This window comes from Opisthocomus hoazin, chromosome 19 (assembly GCF_030867145.1).
Source record: "Opisthocomus hoazin isolate bOpiHoa1 chromosome 19, bOpiHoa1.hap1, whole genome shotgun sequence".
In the NCBI taxonomy this organism is placed as follows: domain Eukaryota; kingdom Metazoa; phylum Chordata; class Aves; order Opisthocomiformes; family Opisthocomidae; genus Opisthocomus; species Opisthocomus hoazin.
In genome coordinates this window covers 7995805-8020400 of record NC_134432.1, presented here as the reverse complement: position 1 = coordinate 8020400, position 24596 = coordinate 7995805, and the positions used below count along the sequence as shown (strand labels likewise).

Sequence of the window (24596 nt, the reverse complement as noted above, 5' to 3'; positions counted from 1 at the left end):
GAATTAGCAGGAGGTGAGAATACTTCATTTGCTGGAGAAAAGGTGCTTGCCTGTCCTCAGGACACAGCAACTTTCCTAAATCACCTGTTGCTCAGTGGACCTTTTTGAGTAGAAACAAGCCATAGCTGACCAACCTGCAGCTCACAGAAGTGCTTGTTGGGAGCAATTGCACTGCTGATTCAGGAAGGAGTTTTCCCCAGCTGATTATTAAAGCATTTCACCCGACTGATGATTCAGTCTTTTTGCTGCAAGCATAAATCGCCTTCCAGATAAAGTCTTGCTAGAAAGCTTTCATTGGCCCTAATTAAAATGAAACTCTGTGCTAGTATAAATAGTGGATCAGCAAGGAAAAACTGGGCTGAGATTTTTGAACTTGCATTTGCCCTGCCCTCCCAATTCCTCATTTTATCCCAAGAGAAGGACTGAGTATTTGCAGGGTAGATTACTTACTGCAAAGCCTAGCCTTTGATGCTATTTTTCTCTGACTCTGTAGGCAGGCTGCGTCTGGACCACATAGAAAGTCATCTCAGTCCTTCGGAAATGACGAAATAACCCTTCATTACAAAGCTCTTTCTTTGGAAGGACCTTAGCCAAACTATCAAACTCCAGCCCAAGCTCCCTCTTCCCTGAACATCAGTCTACACCAAACCCTGCAGCTTGCCTGATGCCACCACAGACCGACTTTTCAGTCTCAAAGCTGCTTTCAGCACAGAGCCAGCTCTCTCCCTCGGTTAAATTGATGCTGAACTGGTAAAGCATGTCTCACATTGTGACTGACCCCAACCAACACCACTGCAAATTAAAAAACCTCACTCTTCTGAACACCCTGCAACAAATGTAGTAGCAGGAAAAGAAGAGCAATAACATAGCCCTAATGATGCAGGGCAATCAATCAATCACCATTTTCCAGAAGGAAATGAATGGTCTATTAAGGAAGCAGTCTGTAACCTCAACTTCCCCGTAATGGGTCTCAGTCCTAGACTGCCCGGCATCAAAGGGATTTCAGCCCTAAGAACGGAACCCATGTGGGGCTGTCTGTTTTAACAGCAGGAAGGGAGAGGGTTTGGACCATCAACAAACCCGCCCCAACCAAGCCCAACATGTGGCAGTGGACACAGAAAGGGAAGGGTGAAGGAAGGGCTCTGCTACGCCTGAGGAACAGCAGCCTTCCCTGCTTTTGAGTTAGTTAGTGGGAGAAAAAGCATCAGCCTTTTTTCTTACTAATGCATAATCACAGTTTACATAGACTACGTCTTGCCTCTTGTGGTCCCACAGCCTTTTGCAAATCTTAATTAAGCAAAACATTGAAAGCAAGTTCACAGCTCAGATCTGATGAGTATCCTGCATCAGGGGAATGCTGGTTTCCTTGAGGAGACCAGAGGCTGGGGCTGGCAGGGAAACTAGCTCCACCACTGCAAAATTTTCCTGGCCAAAAACATTCTCCTCAACAGTGGAGAACCCAAATGGTGAATCAAAGCTCCCTGAACAAGTAATAACCTCTGACACTCACCTGTTGTCTGAGCCTAAACATGCTGGCTTGCTTCCCATCCTCCACAAACCAAGAATGACCCTGGCACGTGTTCGCTTACCCCACTGTTCAAGTTCTGGATGCAAGAGGCAACATCTTCCAGCTTCCTCCCATATCAACCCAGTATGGGTCCAGTCGGGATCCAGCTGATTCAGGCAGCATTAATGTGCATTTGCTGAACCGACTGGTGCTGGGTGGACGGACTGGTTTCATTGCTGCTACCTCTAGACAGTCTAATAAGTCCATCCACAAACACCCACCATGCTGCATTTTCAGTCATTGCTGCAGCACGGTTTGGGCTTTTGTTTCATTTTTAAGTTTGATGAACTTAGAGTAGGCACAGAAGAAACCGAGCTGAAAGCCAGGCAGCCAGAAAACAGCAGATGACTGCAGCTGTGAAAAAGTTAAGGGCTGCACAGAGTCAATCTGCTCCACCCACATCTTTTCTCAGCTACTAACCTGCAAAAGCACAGCCAGCTCCTCAACAAGCAGGGCAGCGCAGGGAGGGGGTGACACGGCATACAGGGCAGGGCCCAGGGAGGGGGGACAGAGGTAGCTGCTGGCAGCAGTTACACAAACACCATCTGCCGAGCGGTCCTGTGGCACGACACACAACGCTCACCCTCCACCCAACAAGCAGACTGCCCAGAGACCCTCATGTCTGTCAGAGACTTGAACCCCCCCAAGCATTAAAACCTAAGCTGGGTCTCAGACAAGACTAGACACTATACAAAACAGCTGTATCTCGTGCAGGCATCCGCTTCCAGTTAGATTAATGGATATCTAGAATGCTACTATAATAGTTTTCAAAGCAACCCCTGAAATCAATACCCCAATAGTAAGCTCTGTTTTTTGCATGCGGTACAAAAGGCTGTTTGGGAGAAGATGACCTAATACACCACACATTGATTAATCAATTCCAGCCAGGATGCTAATGGGCTTTTCTTACAAGAGTTGGCACTAGAAAGAAGTAGTGGGATTGTTGAATGGGACAAATAGGTTGTGTGACAAAGTTTCAGGGCAAGGGGAGGGCATGCAGCAAGGACATGGGCCCTTCTGGAGATCGCTCTAAGTGGGCAGAGACCGGGAAGAAATGGAGGAACTGAGCGATGAATGGAGCAGGTAATAAATGAGATATATTGGCTTCAAACACAGCAGAATTGTACCTTGCAATTTACTGTGGTTGATATTAATAATAGTTTCCTGTTGCTACAGAAACCCTCAGTGGAAGGTCTGCAGAAGAGCCCAGCATGGCTCTAGAATCTATAATGAAGCAGACCGAACACTTTGTGGTCCTACTGGCCAGTGAAATGGTCTGGAGACAATATTAATTATTTTTCCACATTGGCACTTCTGGCTAGGACAGCATGGGATAATTCAGATCATCTATGTGTGGCTGTCAGATTGTCCTTCCTTCTGAAGTCAATGGAAAGCAGCAGCCAGTGTAGCCATACGTTGCTAGTCATCATGACTCGCTCTCTCCTCCCTGCCCCTGTACTTGATCAAGCCATTTACTACCACAGAAAATGGAAATACAAAACAGCTGGACCATCCTCCAGACCCCAACACAGCACTTTACACCTGCTGTAGAAACATGTGAAGATCTAAGCAAATGACAAAGCTGGGGAGAACAGGTCTGCAACAGATACAAAGGTCCCTTACAGCTCCCGAAGAGCAGCTGTCACGCTTTGCAAGGAAATACGATACAGATACTGGAAACCAGCTGCAGGGCTCTATTCCCAGCCTGTTAGCAAGGGTTAGGCACTTGCCTCTCAAGATAGGACACCTCAAAAGAGTGAGTGTAAATTACAGACACAAACGAGAGCATTACCTCAAAGACAGTGGAGTCATTCAGTTCTTGCTAGTTGGGTGAGGTTGCCCTACTCTGTGTAAAATTGGAAATAGTAAAACTAACCAAGAGGTTTTGACCTTCAGTGGCTGCGACAGTCATGGTCCTGGCTGGCAGGAGGCCCAGCCAGCAAAGACCCTAGCAAGGAGAAATTCAGCCTGGTCTGTCTTCTCTACAGCCAACAGAGTCATGCCAGGTGTGAAGGTGACTGTTGTAAAATGGTATTGGAGTTGCTAAAACTGGATCGGGGTGCTAGCATCCAGCTGATGCTGTTCACTGATGTAGATTACAAGTCTGGTCACAAAGGCTAAACCCAGTCAAGAGAGGAATCCTCTAGGTACAAAATATTAACGAGTCACTGGTTTTGCCACTCTGTATCGTGCAATTTGGTAGCTGATTTTCTATGGGACATTGTGTGAACAGGCTCCTACTCAGCCACCCATCCTACAGCAGAGCACACCAGCATCTTGGAATGACACACACAAGTCCTCACACGTAGCAACACCACACTGACACAAGACATCATATTGCAGGTAAGAAAGTCTGTAGCCGCAAACCACTGCAGGCCATGATAGTGGTTCAAAGGCTCTTACAGGACCTGCAGAACAACCCTCAAGAAAATAGGGACCATCCTCCTAAAAAGCAGGGTGAGGTGCTAATCAACAGGGGAAAAACACACAAACTAAATCACTTTTTTTTCCAGAACAACCTTTTGCAAACTAAGGCAACGCATAACAGCAACCCAGGAGTCCTACAGCCCCATCAGCGGACTCACATTGTAGAGGATGTCTGTCCATCCCTCCATGGTGATGCACTGGAAGACGGTGAGCACAGCAAAGAGGATATTGTCAAAGTTGGTGATGCCGTAGTTGGGCCCTTGCCAGTACTCCCTGCAGGTGGTCCCACTCTCACACTGCCTGGCAGGAGGCTCCTCTCCGCAAGGAAAATCTCCCACCTCATCACCTGCAGAGAAGAACAGTGGGGAGAAAAGTTACCGACTGAAACCAGTCGAGCAGCTGGTGCTGCCGCATCCTGCTTGCACCACTGCATGAACGTAATTTACATTTCAGGCTTCCTTGTGCCACTATGGGCATGTAAAAGACCATGTAAGCGCTTAGGTAGTGCTATGTGACAAGAGATGGTTTAGTGGCAGGGTGGAGCAGAGCCATTCCTCAAGTGCCTATAATTTATAGTGTTCAGCGATGCCATACATGAAAAATGCCACAAACAAAACTACAGTGCAGTAAAAGCAAGAGCTTTGGAACGGTGCATACTTCAAACACCGTGAGCCAATGATACACCCTCATACAGCATAGAGAAGTGCTAAATATTGGCACTACAACATTAAAGCAAAAGGGCAGGTTCTTTGCCAGTGGCTTAAGCAAGAGCTGCTTAACCCCAAAGTTGTCCAGATACAGATGTTAGGCCACAGCTGCACAAGGAGCCCCTTGCTATGTCACAAGGCGGTACCACCACAGCAGCCTGCGAGGTGGACCAAGATCTCCAGCCCCGCTGTAAGCTTCAGGGGTCAGCCTCAAAGGGCAATGCAGTGGAGCAGAGGTAGTACGTGGAGCTTCTCTGCAGAGCTTCATTTCAGAGGCAGAGAAGGCAAAGGAGGATAAGCCTCTTATCATTAAGGACCACAAGGGACGGCCAGAAGGGTGGTCAGCATCTTCCAGGGCCAACTGTGAAATCTGAAGTGCTGCAGCCCTCTAGAGATGTTGCGAGCACCAATAGAGAGCAGTTTGGAAAACTAAAGTCCTGGGTTTTCAAAGTAAAAAAATATACTAAATAATATTCCTATTTACACAGAGATGCAATTCGGGAAATATTAAAAGGTTTTAAAAGTGACACGTTATGGTAATGGAGCAGCAAACTGCACAAAATCAAATTCACCAGTGGGAAAACGAGATCACCACTAACAATAATTAGGAATAATCATTCCACAGAGCAAAGCCTGCAGGAGAACAGGATTGCCACTGTGGCTGCAGGTTGTAGCTGTATGTGTGCGTGTGACGTGTTGTCCTGTTGGTTCAACACCTTAGTGCAGGGCATCTCTCTCCAGCTCCCAGATGGGTCACCACAGGCTTTCACCAGGGCTTAGCGAGACAAGCCTGCAAAAAGAAAACAGCAAATCTGGCTCATGGTCTATGAGTGTGCCTTAGAAGAAAATCCAGTTTCATCTCTGTTTGGCCTTCTGTTGCCAGGTAATGCTCCAAAAATGCAATGCACGTCTGCTACGAAGGTCTGGGGTTTTTCTTCCCGTTTAAAAAAAGAGGCCAGAACTTGTCACTACTCCCATGGGTGGGGAAGACAGAGAAAAGGGGAATCTCAAGGAAAAATGGGAAACGAATATGACGCCCTCCTCTCCTGGAGCAGCGTCAGGGCTCTTGGGCAGGGTCAGCTGCAGAGGGTGGCTGCTTAAAAATAACCCTGTGTCAGCAGAACAGGACAGCAAGGAGAACACAGGGAGAGGAAAACAAGTCTGGCATCCACTGGATCATGCACTGCCATTAATTTTTACCCATATTTAATTAAAATAAATGTTTCCACTAGCTCAGAACAGCCTGTCAGGCTGAGTGGCAAAGGCCTCGAATAACCCTGTTGCTGTACTGTGGCTCCCAGCATCTCTCTGTGTTGCAGTTTATGACTGACCTACTCAGGGCCACTGGATTAGCAGGGCTATAGCAGCATTCGCTGGTGACACCTCTACTCGGGTCCGTCCACCACGTGCTGAAGTAACAGCTGGTACCTCTCCTGCGGCTCCTGATTCCAGGAAAAATCCCGGGAGTTTGCTCGCCTTGGGGGTTTGGAACAGAAACCAGCACGAGCTCCCCCTCCAACGTGCTGCGCTCTGACAGGGGCATCTCTTTAGCGAGGTTCACATTTCCACACTCAAGCCAGCCTGCCGAGCCCGCGGTATCAGGCCTGGGCTTGTTAATGCACCTCGTTGGAGACGAAGAGCACTTAGGTTTTAAAAGGCTCGGCTGATGGCTTTGTGGGATGCTCTGCTGCTCCACTCGCAAGAGACCGCAGCGCCAGGAAACCTCACCGCTCTCCGCCTTTCCAGAAACACCATCGTGCCATTTCCCGCCAAGTGGGTGGGATCGATCCCTGTAACCCAGCTGACAGCCAGCCCGTTAGCCCTTGGGACAAGCAGCAGCCCGGTGCCTGTAAACGCAGGCGCCTTCCCCCACCGCCCGGCAAGCGGATCTGGGGAGAGCTGCGCCCGGCCACGCCGTGTCCTCTCACCGAGCTGCCAGGTGCCGCGGTGCGGAGATATGTCACACACAGCGTTTTTTGGCCGCGCTCTCAATTCCTAGCTGGGAGCCACCCAGCGAGCAAGAGTCACACACGACGTTACACGTGACAAAAATCTGCTCTCAGTCCCCAAGCCTGGCAGAGAGATCTCTCAGTCATCAGCGATGTCAGAGCGCTGTCTGCAGAGAACACAAACAGCTTTGGGGTTTATTTTTCCCCTTTTACATTAACTAGCTTCTGGGGGGAGGAGGGAAAAACAAAAAAAAAATCCCTCTTTAGCCCACTGGCTCAAGTCAGCCCAGTAGCAAGAGAGCCTCGGAGCTCAGCCTGCAGCTGCTACCTGCAAACAAAGGATGCAAAAAACACCCATCTTGGTTGCAGTTTAACAGACCTGAAAACGCTCCTGGAAAATGCAAACGTGCTCATAACTGCTTTCTCGCTGCCGTCTCACCCAGAAACGCGGCTGCTCCCCACACACCCGTGCTGTCAGCGTTGTTGTTATTCCTCTGTAATTGCTGTGGTAGCCCCAGAGACCTTGCAGCGGGCTGAAACCTGTTCTGCCTGGTCTGAACACACACACACACACCTCGCAAAAAGATTCTCCTCTCCTACAAATCAGGTCCAAAAATTCATTCCTTCCAGGAATCGTCGTGCTTCACTCAACACCTGACTGTCCTTTACAAGTTGTGTTTTGTTTTTCTAACATTACATAGGAACAGGAGCAAGAAAGCAATTTCACCCTGCAACTGCAAAGCTCTGAGCACGCTGAATGTATTAAACTGTTTCCATGTTGTTAGAAAGCGCTGTGAAGGATGCCCAGAGATTTGGCAGGGACGTTGTTTTATTACCATTTGAATGCATATAAATAAATCAATATTAAGACCTATTAGTGATAATCACTGAAAATACAAGACTGTGTTTTAAAGACAGTCAATTGTACCTTAAATTGTAATCTTCTGGAGACAAGAACAATATTTTCGTCTGTGGATAGCACAGATAACCGACATATATTAGCACTGCTATAAAGGAGTATTAGAAAATTACATGGGGAAAAAAAAATCCCAGCCAATTTATTTGGAATAGGTTCTGAGCCATGGACAAGCAGCTGGCTTTGACATGGCAGCCAGTCCCAGCTGAGGGTCTCTGGGCATTACTCCTCACCGCCTCCATCTTCTGAGGTTCATCACTCATTCACAGGCAGACACGTCACTGACTCTGCAGTGCCCAATTTCCCTTGCTCTGCTCTCTTTGAAGGACATTTTTATCCTTTCTCCAAAGGGCTCCTTGCCTTCCATCTATTGTCTTTTTTTTTTTTTCCAGTTCCTCTCAGTCTTTCCAATCTTACTATTTCACAAGGAAGTTTTCTCATACCTACACAACTTGCCCCAGAAACCTTGCAAGGCAATGCAGTGTTCAGCAGTTGTTCAGAGGGCTAAACCCCATGAAAATGTAAACAGATACCAATGAATCAAAAAAAAACCCAAAACAACCAATAAAAAACCCTTCAACTAGCTGGAATATCAGGATCTTGGTTCTGTATTTCTACTGTAAAAAACATTCTCCCATGAGACAAGTCCTTAAGCACCTTCATCTCACTCTTGTGTAGACTGAGAGCAACCCACTATCATCAAGGGTGGTGTGGTGGTGTAAGAGAGGAGAATCCGTCCCACTCCATGTCTGGTGAGCACAAAAGCCTGTCAACTCTTAGAGTAGATGGGTAAAGAGGGAGAGAATGCAGTGAACGTGGAAGAGCAAAATAGAAAAGCAACACAAGGGAAGGATAAAAGCATCCCGATGAGATGAAGGGGACTTGAAGCATCATGATGATACGCTGGAAGGGGAGCGAAGCCCAAAGCTCACCTGTCTCGTTAGAGAAGCAGGTTTTATGAAACTTCCCCATGTAAAACTCCAGCCCAATGATGGCAAACATCACGATGGCGAAGAAGAGGAGCAGCCCAATCTGAAGCAAGGGCACCATTGCCTTCATGATGGACTTGAGAACAACCTGCAAGCCTGTGGGGACAAGGAAACACACATAATCAGTGAGTGAAGGAAAGCAAGGGCTCGGGGGTGGGGGCAGGGGAGGGGAGGGGCTGTCTAAGGGAAAGTTAAGGCAATACCAAACCATGCTGCTATAAAAAAGATGCTACAGCCATAATGCACTCAAGACACAAGAGAGACAATCAGGAGAGTTATCATTTTCTGACCCCTTTTCTTCAGATCACAGATTCAAAGGTCTCTTAAGCTTCAAAGACGTAAAAATTAGTTTTCCTGAAGTCGGTGGAGTCCCCGAGACTCAACCTGGAGCTGGACCGGGTCGTTAAGGCAGGTCCCGCATCAGCGCGGATGCAGCAGCAGAGCTGGGCTCTACTGTGGTACCCCCTGTCCCGGGGCGGGCAGGGAACGCTGAGCTGCACAGGAGCTGCCTCTCCCTCCAGGACACACAGAGCAGCCGTGATGCTGCCATGCCTGTCACACCCCACTTCTGGAGAAACAAAGCCCTGTCTCCAGGGCTATCCGTCCACAGCTTTTTCACTAAAACTCGTTTTCAATTAAAACCAGATGAGATAAGGCCGAGAGAGGCTGGAGAGATGGAGGTGTCAGATAGCGTCATACAGATGCACATAACAAAAAAGCTTCAGCGATAAGCAGCATTTGAAAGCCACCTTGGTGACCTGTCCTAAGGTACAGGAAATGAAGGATCATTGCTGTCTTGCCACCTTGTACAGCACTACTGAGGTCAATACGGGTGCAGGCAGAAAAAAAAGCATGAAGATCTGTTAGACGGGAAAAATACTGAGAGTGCAGAAGAAAAGCATGTACCATGCTTGTGTACGAATGCACCTCAAGGTTGTACCTTTACTACAGGAAAAAAACACAGCACACAGCTTTCACAGCACCACTAAGAACATGAGAGCGAATAGTGCTCTGTAGGAAAACATTGTGCTGGTCCAGGACACATCACCAGGTGGGAGAGCACGTCCTCCTGGGGGGAACATGCAACCCACACCAGCACAGGGACACCTCAAAGCGCCACCTTACTTCTCTGACAACCTTAGACTGTCTCTACCACCACACCATATTGCCTTGCACAGGCAAGAAATCCATGAAAAAATAGCCAGCACCATCTCCTTATTAGAGATCCTGTTAATAAATTACACCTTTCCCAATCTAGCCAAGGACTCTCCTGCGTGGGAATTCAGGTTAAAGCCCCACACATGAAAGGATGCTGATTTCAGGAACTTTTGGTGCTGTCGTTGCAAAGCGAAACCCCTTGCTGCATTTCTACAGCACCGACATGGCAGCCCTGAAGCAGCTAGGGAGGTGGCAGAGCTGATGCCCCAACCCACTGCCCCGGAGGAGAGGGGGCTGCCAAGGGATTAATGCAGAGCAGAGCATCCCACAGAGTAGCGGTTCCCTTTCACTGGCTCTTGCCAGAGGGAAAAATCTCTCTATTCCACATTCAAAAATGAAATACACTCCTGACAGGGATTCCCCGCTAGCGGGCAGAGCAACTGTGAACAGCGACAAATAAAAAGGCTTTAAGAAACGGTGTGGGGACTTTGGTGGTCTGGGGGCATCAGCAAGGCACGATGCAGCTCCCCACCAGAGCATTCAGACCTGTCATATTAGCATGTAAAATATATGAAGTTGCCCACCTAGTAGGCAAGATCAAATCCTGTCTGCTCTTTCCCTTTGTTTTTTCTGTTATTAAAGGGGTGATATCCCTCATGCAAGATGCTCAGCTGGTAAAAATTGTGAGAAGACCCAAGCTCAGGGCTGGGGGCCTGAAAGCTGCGAAATTTAGATCTCGGGTCTTCACACCCCAGAGAATTAATTCAACGCCAAAGGCAAAAGAGTCCCAGGACGAATCCCTGCTGCCCACCTGCAAATTTGGGAGCACAGGGCTGAAGTCAGCTGGCTGTACACAAAACGGGATGACAGAAAATCAGAACCTAGCAAAGGCAGGAGCCCCAGACCGCAAAGAAGCAGGGGAAGAAAATACTGCTTAGAAAAGCATGTTACACCCCAAAAGCTACAAAGCACCTCTGGCTGTAAAGAAGATGCTACTGTGACACTCACTTGGGATTCCCGACACCAGCTTCAAGGGTCGTAACACTCGGACGGCTCGCAGGGTCCGCAGGTCGAAATCAGTCCCAGCAGTCGCTAGAATCCTAATTGTAAAAGGGGAGAGAGGGAAAAAATTGAGATGAAATGCAAGTTCCTCTTTCCAAATCGTGGATCAGTGTTGCGTAAAACCAGCAAATATTCAAACTTCTTTAAACTTTATAAGCTGCGATCACATCGCAAACTGCATCCACTGAAAATCATCAGTTCACACCCTTCTCCAGAACTGCTGAGCCTGGCTCAGACCATAAGAAAATCTGCAATATCTGCTGGCTTATGAGGTCATTTACACACAGTGAACAGACCTGGTTCTGGCCATAAAAATGCAGCACCCTGTACTTAAAAGAAAGTATACATCATTTTTCAGAAGACAGTGAGTGAGAAATAATCCCCTCGGTTGTGCTAGAAATTACCTACCAGAGGTTTTCCCTATAATAAATTCAGAAGTCTCTCAAGCAGTGATGTCTGGTGTTTCCTAATATCTGAAGCAGTTTCTACTTATACAGTTTACTCCGTGTGTGCAAAATTAATTTTTGTTCAGGGACCCTTCTTTGAGGAGAATCTCCAGAGAGCAGGGTGCAAGTAGGTCCTCTGACACGCTGCAGTAGCTCTGGTAAGAAATACAGCCCCCAAACTGAATGATTCTTCAAATTTTAGGTGCTCTGCACAGAAAATGAAATGGCTTCACTGTTTTAGGACATGGCAAAGGAAGAAATATTGTCACAGTATCCACAAGCCACCACGATGCAAGCTCCTCAAGCAAAGACCCTGCAGGGCACACTACCCCACAGAGAGCACAGCAAAACTGCGTCCATTCATTACTGCAGCACTTCCTACAATGCTTCAACAAAAATACTCTTGGTTTGAGACAGGGCTCCCCTAACACAGGCCAACCATGCAGTCAGTCCAGAGCAAAAACCCCCTCACCAGCTCCCCACTGACTGCACCATTTACAGTGAGCACAAGCAATCGCCATTAGTTTGTGCTAGGGTGGTCCCCAGGCTGTTCTACCAAGGTGGAGGTGGCTGAGCAACCAGTCCACCAGTGGGGTCCGCGAGCCCCCAACCACCTGGTACTGAAGGTACAACGCGCCACCACTTCGTTAACCACCACTGCTGGAAGCGCTGCCCGTGGGGACCCAACCTTGACCATAATCTGACGCTTTGCCAACCCTTCCCCAAGAGCTACAGCAGCAAGAGGGACCTGCAAACCTGGCTGAAAAGTGGGAGTCCAGAGCTGCCACAGGCCACGGCTGCCAGACGCGGGACATGAATCCCAGGCAGTCCCCTGGGGATTGAGCACCCAGACACAGCAGGAGTCCCATGCCGGAGCACAGCGATGCTCTGACGGGTGCAGAGCACCCACGGTGTGCACCTGTGATTTATCTGTGTCTGCCCAGGAGCCCTTTTTCTCCATTCAGCAACGTGGCCAGCTATCATTAAAAAAATATAAGAAAAAGTAGAGTTTTTCAAAACGAGACATACAGTTTTACTATGTAATGTGTATTACACAGGATGTCTGGCAAACTCGGCAGCGGAGGACATGGCTGTGTGGGGAGCACTCACAGCACAGCTACACTTGGATAAAAACCCCATCCTTGACTTACTGACTGACTTAACACTGCTGCCAAGCATGGGCCAGGGAAGAGCAGGATCAGCATTGCTGTGCGGAAAGGGCCAGACTCCATCCGCGGGAGGTGCTGGAGATCAGGAAAAAAGCATGCTGAGATCCTGGACGACAAGAGAGGCAGCAGCAAGCCAGGACCTGAAGAGCAGAGTATCTACTCTATAGGACACCTGTTCCTACATTTTCATGACCAGAAAATTCACATTACATCAGCTCTATCAATGCAGTTTGAGCATAAGCAACAGCAGACAATTTAAACCAAGAACCATCACATGCAGAAACTTCTAATTTAATCTTCTGCACCCATGCCAATGATTTCATTCCTCTTCTCCCTTGCCTCCATCCTCACAACTTAATTGCTCACTTATAAACCTCTGCAGTCTGGGAACACCACACACTTCAAGTCAAAAAGATAATCTTAAACATCCACCTTGGATGTTGCTACTAACGGCACAATTAGTCTCTAGTGAGCTAAGATGGATTTGTGCTGTCATTAAGCAGAGCCTGGGTTCCTGGTACAAGCTGAGGGGAGGGGTGCCCAATATGCTCATCACTTTGTTTCTGAATTCAAAGAGAAAATGGGAGTGAATGGGGGACATCATCAATTAGTCTCATGATGCTAGCAAAAGTTTCCATTCCAGTCTTGTTCTCCTAATGGGCTTGATGCTAAAAACACCCTGCTCAAACTACAGCAACAACCCCCTCGCGCCAGTCAAACCCTCTAATCATTAATTAATTCCCACATGGTCAACACTGTGATCCCCCAGCTAACCTGGCACTGGGCACCCTACAGCCCACCATCTCCATGGCTAGAGAGCTGGTCCACGGATCGTTATCAAATCACAGCTGAGCCGTGCAAACCATCCATGCCCGTACAGCTGAGCTGTCACTGTTGTGTCTGCCCGTGAATCAGGCACTGTTGAAAAACAATACAACCCTAGCCAGATTTTGCCTAGAGAGAAAAAAATAAAAAACCAAAAATACAGCTGCATCCCAAACAAAGCCACTTTTGGCAATAGAAACAGAAGACTGAGGGGATGAGGTGGTAGCTCTAGGTCTAAAAATCCACATTTGAGCCTTTCAGGTAAATTGAGGTAGGTGGTGAGGAAACCCGGGTGGGCATCCCACAAGCATCCTGCGTCAGTCGAAGCGGGGAGGGCTGGATGCTGGAGCCTACTCACGCCGTGCGCTCACATCCATGGCCCTGCGGCCCCAGGCAGGCCGCCCAAACTGCGGAACTGGGAGAAAAAAGAGGGACCTGTGGCTCCTAGCAGGGCTATGGGGTCAGCGCCCATCCCAGAAGCCATGGCACTCAGGGTCTGACTGGTCCGAGACCCACTGACAGAAAGCTGGTGCCCAGAAACTGCAAGGGAAGACCCCAGCAGCAACTTTCAGCAGCTGGAGCCCAGCAAAGCAGCTTGGAGGGGGGGGAAGTCGTGACACGGCAGAGATGGTGCCTTTTCTCCCTACAAAACCAAAGCTAATTCACAGCTGCTCAGCAGTCCGGTCCCCTAAACTGCTCACAGACATGTGTAGAGAAACGCCCCAGTGAGTGGAAGGCCTTAATTAACTTCACGGCATTTGTCTAAGTGCCATTTTTCTGTTTTACTTTTTCCCTCACTCCAGCTGAAAGCTTGCAGAAGCCACTGTGAGTTAGGTCAGAACAAGTCAGCAATAATCATTAAAAATAGGAGAAATAGAGAGATCCAAGGACCCAGCTGATGAGCGCTTCCTGACCATCCTGCCAGCGCATCCCTGGCTGCACAGCGAACAGCTGGGAACAAGGCAGAGGTGACAGGCGAGCCAGTGCTGGAGGAGCAAATCAGCTGTGAAAGGTAAAAAAATAGCAAAAGAGAAGATTTTAGGGGATAACCTCACAAAGAAGGATAAATGGCTTGGTCTGCAGCCCTTTTTGTATCTTAACTGGTTGTACAGAAACACTGGGATGTGACAGGCTCAGGATGTGTCTTTATAGCACTGCGAGAGTTTGAGTGCAACAAAATCTCATTAAGCTGTCCGTGTAATTTGCCTTTCCTTTACGAGCAGGATAGCCCATCATCAAATCTTTCTTGCTCATGTGCTGCCGTGGAGGATCCGGGCATGCACTCTGCCAGCCCAGCCAGTGCTCAGGACCACGGCACTCGTTCCTCACATTCATGATAGCTTGGTTAAAAATGCTGTGTTCTGTCTCACTCCTCGACTAACCAGCTCTGACTGACATCTGTTCCCAGAGACAGAGGACATATTTGTGAGAAACGCTTGGCAACTTTTGTTCTAGCAAAGCCTGGAGTCAGTTATAAAAGCAGCTTATTCCTTTGGGTATAGAAGAAACAAAGAATGAAGGGAAAGTTCCTTTCCTGAACGTTATGCTAACATAAATAATTAGTAATCCATTTCTGAAAGTACCTCGGACCTCGGGGTTTCTGTGTACTGGTTCAGCAAGACACACGCTGTCGCACAACGCTGCACTTCTCAGAGCTGCCCAGTAACAAATCTCCTGACTGAAGCCCCAACCAAAGAAAATACCTTGAAACTCCTTCAAGCTCAGCCCCAGATCACAGAATCCCAGCATGGCAGGGGTTGGCAGGGCCCTCTGGGGATCCCCCAGCCCAACCCCCTGCCCAAGCAGGGTCACCCAGAGCAGGCTGCACAGCACCGCGTCCAGGCGGGTCTGGAATATCTCCAGAGAAGGAGACTCCACAGCCTCCCTGGGCAGCCTGGGCCAGGGCTCCGTCACCCTCAGAGGGAAGAAGTTCTTCCTCGGGTTCAGATGGAACTTTCTCTGCTTCAGTTTGTGCCCATTGCCCCTTGTCCTGTCGCTGGGCACCACTGGAAAGAGTCTGGCCCCGTCCTCCTGACCCCCACCCTGCAGATATTTATGGGCATTTATAAGGTCTCTAACGCCCGAGGACTGGAGCAGGGAAACATAAACCCTGCTTCTCAGGATCATCCCCACCTTGTCCTCCCCCTACCTCAGTGCCCTGGGAGGGGATTTATTTCAGCTTTCCCAGATGATCTCCTGGGGAGCAGGTGACAGAGGTGCTTTGCATCTCTCCCAAGGCACAAAGAGGAGGAGGAAGAACAGAAACACAGGAGCAGGAGTCAAGAAAAGACGATCAAAGATAGAAGGTATTCTATACACTTCTCTGCTTATAGGAGCTACCACACCTTGGGTCCAGCCTCAGCAAAGCGCAGCCGGCGAGGCCACGCTCAGCACATACATATCTGCAGGTAACAGAGCGCTTTTTCCGCCCGGTCTCCTGGCATCGCCACCTATAAATCACAGCAGAGGCAGCAGGAGACGTACAGGAGAGAACTGGAACTGGCTGTGAGTCCAGCAGCTTCAGCCTGTCTGCTTGTGGGCAGATAACATACAGCTACAGCAAAAAGCAGCAAGATTAATAACTGAGAACGGTCTCACCGCTGGACAGCACTGGTGCCAGGGCAGGTTCTGCTAGAGGAGGAACTGCTGGCACAAACTGGAGGCATTTTTAATGTACCCTTGCTATTTATTATAAACTCTAGTCCTAGAAAGTGAGTGTAAACAGCAATTTTTGCAGAGATCTTATCCCAAGCAGCTGTTCCTAGGAACTGAATCAATCTCTTCAGCGGGATTAGGGGAAAGACTAAGCACCCATCAGACATCTTGCCTCAGAAGAAGACAGAACCAGCCAGCAGCACAGCAGCTGTCTTATAAAAAGAAATAGCAAGCATCACTTCTTACCCACAGATTCAACCCCACCTAATGCAGACACCTCAGTATCATCAACCCCAAAATCTCTGACAGAAGCAGGAGCACAGAAAACTCCAGCAAATCACCCCCATTCCCGCAGCCCAACTTTGGGCATAGGTTGCCAATGTTCAACAAGCCCCTGTGACCCCCCGGGAAGTGAAAAACAATGGCAAAAATAAAGAAATATCTTCATAAACATCGGCTGTCTAATTTAAAGCTGGTTCCCCCATCTATGGGTGGTCCATAGGCTGGCCGTTGCCTCTAGCTGTGCTACCTGCTAGTTGTGACCCTCACCCTTCCTCTCCTTCCCAATTCGCCCTCCACTGCCCAGGGGTGGAGAAGGTCCCTGACCCCACGGGAATTGTCACCACCACCAGGATCCCTGTCATGATGTTCATGGTAGCTAGCCACCCGAGGGGAAAATCTGCAAGGTCCTCCTGGTCCCATGCCATTGTGGGAACACTTGTGAATTTTACAGCAATAAATTAAGTGGAAAGAAAGAATTAATTTGAAATGAAAGATTCTATGGAAAAGATTCATTACCCTCAAAAAAGGGCCCATAAAATTAATCTTCAATAGCTGGGCTTTTTAACTGTGTTTTCCCTTCAAAAACACATGCAGAGCATTAAAAATTTACAAAAATACATATCATCTATTTCTTTTTTTCCCCCTGAAACCATTTGCCGTAGGAGGCTACTCTGCCTGCTGCTTTCCTGAATGGCTGAAGCATTTTAGACCCAAGCCGGCACGCAGCGTGCTTCTAGCTACAGCTGGTGAGGTTTTCCAGGGTCAGGAATACCAGCATCGCACCAAACGGCGCAAACAGCTACTGGCCGCGCCGTGCACCTCCCAGCCTTTGATTTAATGGTCTCTATTTGGAAACACCAACTTCTCCAGCATCTGCCCTGCACAACGGCCAGGAACCATCCACCTAGCCAGGAAAGCCTGGGTCGAGTGGCGGTGGCTGCCAAGACCGAGCTTCCTACCAGGGAAGCTGCTGCCTAGGTGAGGGTCTGCAAGGGCTGGACCGCACGCTCCTGGGTGGAGAAGGGTGCAAGCTTCTGCACAGGATGAGCTCCTGTGGAGTCCCTCAGGCTCTGGGTGAAGGAGCTGCAGGAGGAAAGCAGCAAATCATGATGGATTAGGGAGGGGGGGACAAGAAATAGAGTATTATTGGATACATTGCAAGAAGAAATATTAGGTCCCCATGACACTGACCTCCAAGCAATACCAGGGCATCAACAGCAAACAGACAGCACCGTGGAGACGGAGGTGCCACGATCTCTGGCAGCCTACGGCAACAGGGCATCGCTTGCCACCTCTTCCTCGTATGTACCCACCAGGAACAGATAACAAAGCCTTGGCAGAAGGTGAAGCCAACGAGCAAGACTCACAGGTAGAATCATACCGGTTGCACTCACTAAAAGCTGCAAAAGGATATAGAGAGTGCTAGTAGTCTGCTAAGAGGCACCTCAGCTGAGGTGCAAACCAAAATGAGCATTTTTCACCTGCTTAACTCCAGGGCGCACGCTGAAGACACTGCTCAGTCATATGCTGGTGATGTGGTCTGGCTCGTGGCCTCGCCAGGGACTCGAGGGCAGAGCAGCAGAGGCAACCGGCCAAGGGGTGCCCGTGAGCCAGCCCCTCAGATGCGGGCAGCCGCTTTGTTCAGCGCAGCAAGCCTGGCCTGCATTTGGGCTGCAGTGACACGGCTGTCAGTCCCGCTGCTCCCTGTTCTCCCAGCCGCAGCTCAGATCTGCGGGCAAGCAGTGACTGGAGCAGTTGGAAAGATGCCCCTTTTCACTCAGTTTGATTTCATGGTGTGTGAGCTTTATCTTGACTACCAAAGACACACAGTCGACGCTGGGTCTGAGCCGATAAGTAGATCTGGCATGCTAATTGCACCATTTAATTTATGGCATTACCAGGTTTAACTGTTGGCTCCATCACTCCGCGTTGGTGGCTGCCCCACCAGCTGCCTATAGTCGCTCCCACATGAAAGGGCCTGGCTTGCCAGCTCTCTGCCTCTCCTTGGGGTGACAGACACCAGGTCTAAGCATCCAAGTAGATACCTACGTATTGCGTCTAAGCCTACTCCTTCCCCAAGCACTCCTACAACCCTATGTACTGGGTCCCAACATTTTCTTAACACCAGCCTGTTCAGAGCAACTCGGGCTGATCCCCTCACACAGATAAACATGTTTTTCTCCCAAAACTGACTGTACCCATCAAAACCACCTCACAGTGTTGACGGATAAACCTCTCTTTAGGGAGGGAACAGAACGCTATAAAATGCACCAAGGAAAGAACAATATTCAACAGTACAGGGTTGCTCTGCTTCGGAGGCACAGCAAATTCACTCCTTGGTCTCACCCCAGATGAGAGCTTTTCTGAGCCTTTTGCAGGACTAAATTTGCCACTGTACTTCAGTGCACAGAGAGCTGCCTGGGTACGAACGCAAACTCTTCCTCTTTGCAGGGCAGAAATGCTCCAGAGTCCTGAGTGGAGACATAGCAAAATGAGAGCCCCCCCCAGAACCACCTGCAACCTACTTTCCTGACTGTAATTCCTGAGCCAGGCTCCAGGGAGGAGGCAGGGAGAGGAGCAGCTGTAGACAGACACTTCTCCGCTGCAGCAAGACACACAGGAACCGAGCAGCGTGTGACACTCAAGCAAAATGAAGGAGGTTTTGCAAAGTGCAGGGGGCTTGGCTTCAGCCCAGGATGAAGGAAGATGTTCTGGTTATGAGGCAATTGCTCAGATAAATCCTTGTTGCTTCCAAGCAGGAGAGACATGAGCATACCACACCACAGAGAAGAAAAGGAGGCTCATTCACAATAAGCAATGACAGCTGGCAAGAAAATGCACATGTCCAAAAGATTTTACTGAGCTCATGCTGGGAAAACTGAGCGCAGAGGAGTTAAAACCATCCTGCACTTCATTGTGGCTGGAAAGTAGGTCACACCTTGAGTCTCTCTACATTAGCATTACAAAGGAGAGATTGCTGCTTTCTGCCCTTGGAAATGGGCATCCCAGATTTCACCACACACACACACCCCCATCAGAGGATGCAGAGAGCAGAAGCCAGGAGCCCAAAGCACTTTCCTGCAGACGTCTGGTGTAATGCCATGGTCTCTTGTGTATGAGCAAGCTAGAGACGGATTGAGCTCAGTAGCGAGCGAGAGTCTTCAAGAGGAGAGGGGGATTTCAGGGTCAGCAAAGTGTTTCAAGCATTTTTACTTTGCAGGAGGGGAGAGGGAAATGAGAGAAACAAAACATCATTTGAGATTATTTCATTTGTCCAGTTCTAAGAAGAAGTATTCTGATTTTAATGTGTTTTGCTTTTTAATGAAAGCAATTCTTGTCAAGTCTGCAAATATTTTTTACTTGATTTAAAGCTGCCATTTTCCCGAAAAATACAAAATCCCCAAATCCTGTGTGCATGAGAAGTGTCACCCAAACTCGACACTACATTTCACCACTGTGCCAGAAAGTCCAGAGGAGCGTGACTCCACTCTCTACAAGCTGGCAGTTCGAAACTGGGCAAAGGGCACAGGACAGCTGGTAGGTAGACAGGAGAACATATTTTTCTGCCAGGTGGTCTAGCAGGGCAGCACAGACGCTGCAGGAGGTAAGAGCTCCGAGTCACCGAATGCACCTCTCAGCCCTCCTGCCTTACAGTACCCACCACATGAGAGCCTCTCTGCCAGACTGCTCTGGGAGTGGTGACGAAGTCGGTGTTGTTTGGAACCAGAGCCGCCTCACCCTCTGCTTTTGGCCAGTCCCCAGAAGTAGTTGTTCGTGAGTTGAGCAGAAATGTTATCACTATCAAATTACACTAGTGTTTAAAAAGCAAAACAAAATGGTTCAGAATAAGAGCTCAGCCTTCCCTCCCGGGGTGCCGAACTGGTGCTGCTGGAGCTTGCAGGAGAGGGATGGGGAGCAGCAGCCACCAAGGGACTGGTGCAAAGGAGAAGGAAAATATCTATCAATGCTGGGCACATGGGTCAGGATGTTAGCTAACTGTCTTCTGGGCTTTTCTGCACTGCAGGCTGCTCTCTTCCACCGAGCCACCAGCTGAACCATGCACTTAGCTTCTAGAGGGAGTGCTTGGAGGAACAGTCTTCCTCCAAGTCCATCCACTCCACCTTGCCACTACATCACTGAACGCCGTAACAATCTAGAGATGGGCAGGTAATGAGCAAAGATAAACATGTCATGCAAAATGGTAGCTAAGTACATTCATATAATGAATGGGAAGGTAGAGAGTGATGAGTTAGTTAATTCATGCTGCCACATTTGCACACTTTGTGTTTGCTCTCCAGCCCTCAGCCAGCTAAGCCTCACTGGCACGGCCAGATGGATGAGAACTGGCAAAAATGGATCATCGGCATCATCCACGCCTAGATGTACTTGTGCGCTTGACCAATTAGAAACCCAAAATCACCCATGAACTGAACCAAGCCATCCTAGCTAGAGAGCTTTACCAAAATTCGGAGTGTCCCTATTCTTTTTTTTCCCCCCACAATATAGCAAAGTATTGATAAACAATGGGTTCCTGCTGCCATCACCCATGCCCTTGCACCTCTTTTGCCTGCACTGTCTTTGCGCTTATCCTGCCAGCACAAGCACATGGGGACCCATGCTCCATCCAAGGAGTGTCACTCAGGTCATGCTGCCACTGGCACACTGTGGAGAAACACCACCCAGGTGGTGTAACCCAGTACACCAGAGAACCATCAAATGTGGGTAGCGGGTGTGCAAGCACCCACCACTCCTTTGGTACTTCCTTACAGGGATCAGAGGGAACAGCCACAGCCCCTCAGTGCAGTGGAAGACCCTTCCTCCTCTGCCCACTCAATCAATTGGGAAAGTCTTCTGCCAGGGAGACTCAGCCTCTTTCAATCTGCCTGCCAGGGCAAGCTGATTTAATGATCTGGTTTTGGCACTGTGCTCATGACTTCCAGTTTAAGGCCGTCACAAGCAGATGATGCATTGAGCATTTAGTTCACAGCTAACTACTTAAGCCATGGATGAGAGCCAGTACTGAACTCCCGAGAGGCTGGGGCAGAAATTGGATTTGCTGTTATTCCCCAGGCACGTGTTGAGTGGCTCTGACTGCTTCTCAGGGCTACGGGCTCCAAGCAACTGCCACATTACACCACCTCGTTACACCCTTAGGGGCAATGCTGACGCCCTCACCTGTGCCTACCATCCTGTGTCTTCCCAGACAACAGCTTGAATCAAACTAAGTGATGCTGGAGTCGAGTTCAACACGACAAGAAAATTGCACCCCATCCATCTCTGGCAAATGTCCCTACAGGAAATTTCTCTGGCAGCCCAGTTTTTGGAGAAGGACAAAGACTGGAAAGCTTTTGGGTGCTGCTACAAGCAGGGACAGAGCTGGGTTTCTTCCCTTCGGAGGAAGGCTGGCCAGGGAGTTGGTTCCTCGCCATGTCATAGATAGTCACGGGACCCTTCGTCACTGAGGTCAGTGTATCTGAGGGAGATTTTGCCTGTGAATGCTCTAAGCATATAGAGAGATGCATATGTTCCTCTTACAGCTCCTGTCCAAATCTGTCACCTCAGAGGACGCAAAGGCCAAGCAATTTTCCATCTGCAGCAGGTGCCTCTTGCTCAGAGATGCAGTATTGCCAGTGATCACAGAGGCAGGCAGCCCCCAAATCAACAAGGCTGGGTTAAAAGCCATAAGACCATCTAAAATAAAAAAAAAATTAGGGTGCTCTATTTGTCTTGTGATTCATAGATCCCAGCATGGCAGGGGTTGGAAGGGGCCTCTGGGGATCCCCCAGTCCAACCCCCTGCCCAAGCAGGGTCACCCAGAGCAGGCTGCACAGCACCGCGTCCAGGCAGGTGTGGAATATCTCCAGAGAAGGAGACTCCACAACCTCCTTGGGCAGCCTGTTCCAGTGCTCCATCACCCTCAGAGGGAAGAAGTTCTTCCTCGTATTCAGCTGGAACTTCCTCTGCTTCAGTTTGTGCCCGTTGCCCCTTGTCCAGCTTTTGTAGGCAGCTGGGGTCATGTTTTCAAGATTTAATCTGCGAGCCACAAAAACTACACGCTTTCAAATAAAAGCTGAAAACTCTCCTCTTTTCACAGGAATTAATATAAGGCATCGGATATCATAAGACTTGCAATATAAAATCTCTTCTGTAATGCACGCCTCATTGTCGCTCCCAAAAGACACCATTCTCCCTCTTTCTTAGAACTTTTTTTTTTTTGGCCAGAAATATCACAGCAAACATGCAATGTTGTTCTAAGGAAAACACAGTTTGCCAAGACATCTAAAATATTGTGTGTTCCCTCCATCTGCTTCTGCTAAATAAACCAGGGCCTTATCTAATATAATGAGTAGATGTTGGCAATAATCGCAGAGCCATCTGTACCATGAGTTAAACCTGTTGCAAGCTGGGCTGTGGACACAAGAAAGTCAGAATTTATTCCTTCCTCACTGAAAACAGAAATTGTCGCTTCCCCCCCTTCTGGTTTTTTTAGGAAAATTTAGCCATACCAGTTGCTATGCTTAGGGAACAGAATTCCATGAATGCGACAGAAAAAGCCCCTCTTTTCCCTACTTCGTATCGATAAAGCTCAAGTTCTGCAGCTGACAAGGTTCAGATCAGTCCGAGGTGAGCAGCGCTCGCAGGGCAGCAGACTGCAAGAGCTGTTTTCTGCATGGTGCAGCCACAACACAGCATGGTTCAGCGATGGCTACACAACACCAGCGCTCTGCCCGTGCACAGGCCTTGCTGAGGATGACCATAGCAGAGGAGACTTCCCAGAAACTTTGAGACTTAATTAGGAAATCTCTTCTGGCTGCACTCAGCTGCTGGCATCACGGCACGCAAGCCACCATCACCCAGATTTGCTGGGAAGGTACTCGCCTGATCATTCCCACTCAAACTAAGCTCACACCAATTCAACAGCTCGAACAAGTTTCTCCCTTTTTTAAAAAAAAACCTTATTCTTGCCCTGTTTAAGTCAAGTGGAGCCATCACACCAGCTCCTCGCTGACAAAGCTGGGAAATGGGGTCCAGCTGCAGCGTACAGGACCACACAGCTGCAGGCTGGCAGGAAGAGGAGGACGTTTGACTGACTTTACCCTCTGTAGGACGCGACTGCAAGAGTCTGTAAGAGAGAAGTAGCACTCAGCTACTTTGCACAGGAGTCAAAAAACACCAAGGTCCTTGGATAAAAAGAGTTGAAGAAAAAAAGAAATTATTGCCTTTGAAATCTGACTAACTAAATGCACTCAAGCACACACAGGCCTGGAATCAAGATTTTCGGAGAACGCAGCATAGCTTCTGCATGCTCAGGAGGTAACATGTAACAACTGCAAGGATCATCTCAATGCCAGAACAAAACATGCCTCACCTTCAGGCTTTCTCTGAGCATGCGTTTACCAGACCTGCTTTCCTCCTCCTCCTCCACCCCACACTGCAGCTGCCCACTCATTCCCCACTTTGCCCATCCCTTTTCACCCACCGCAGCACGATAACCCCCTTCCCAAAGCCAGCACCACTGCACAGATGCCCACCAGCCAGCCGTGCAGCCGGGTCCCACTGAGCGGAGCTTGCGAGACCTCAGAGGCCAGAGCAATGTCACTGGTGCGGGGATGTGACAGCTTTATAACAGGATAGGGGAATGTGCTTAAATTAATTGGCAGTTCCGACAACGGAGGGTTTTGCTCTCCACTGGGCTGTTAAGAACGCTGGAACTGCTGGAGATCAAAGTCTGGCAGCATTTTCATCATAAGCTCAACATTTCTGGGCTGTATAATCCAGCCGTTAAAAAATACATGCTCTGGGCTGAAACCTGACAGACCAGCTCCCAGCACAGCAGCAAATGCTTGTGTTTCCAAATTCCAGAGCAGTCCCTTTGGGCCCATCGGGCAGTGACAAGGTAGCAGAGCGGAGATGGAAGTTGCAGTTTTCCAGAGGAGGCTGCTCTTCCACCAGTTGTGGGTTGTGGAGCTTCAATTCACTCCACTGACCGGGCAGGCAGGTTTGTCCGTGTGCTGCGGCCATCTGAAATACGAGCAGACGGCAGCATCCAGCAGAGAAGCCTGAATGTTCATCGGCGCCGCTGATTTGCCGCTGATTTCCCCATGACACGAAGGCAGACCTGAACGATGGGGCAGGAGAGAGAGATCTGTGGGAACTGCTTCAACAGCTGCAGGAGAGGCGAGCATTCTCCTGTGGCCCACAGCAGCTTTCTGACAAGGCAGCACACGAGAATACAGCACCAACGACTTTCGGATGTAGGCCAACAGCATCAGATGCTTTTTGTTGATGCAGCCTATTGCTGTGAAATGGTCCAGAAATCCCCCCTAGCTTTCCAGCACCAGAGTTAAGTGTTTTATTACGAGATAAATCATCTCAGGCTTACCTCTACAGCCAATGGCTAAAAGCACAAGCAGGGAAAAAGAAACCAAAAGCAGCACTGTGAA

General features: G+C 49.0%; 1 protein-coding gene across 13 annotated transcripts in view; it reads right to left on the bottom strand.

Annotated features, from left to right (window-relative positions):
- The window catches only part of CACNA1B (calcium voltage-gated channel subunit alpha1 B), a 311364-nt gene that overhangs the window by 191526 nt on the left and 95242 nt on the right, over nt 1-24596 (bottom strand). For all 13 annotated transcript variants that reach the window (XM_075439769.1, XM_075439758.1, XM_075439760.1 and 10 more), the window contains 3 exons: nt 10722-10813; nt 8499-8651; nt 4153-4340 (listed from right to left, as the gene is read on the bottom strand). In XM_075439769.1, the coding sequence (XP_075295884.1) occupies nt 4153-4340; nt 8499-8651; nt 10722-10813 (433 nt within the window). The remainder of the gene's footprint in view (nt 1-4152; nt 4341-8498; nt 8652-10721; nt 10814-24596) is intronic.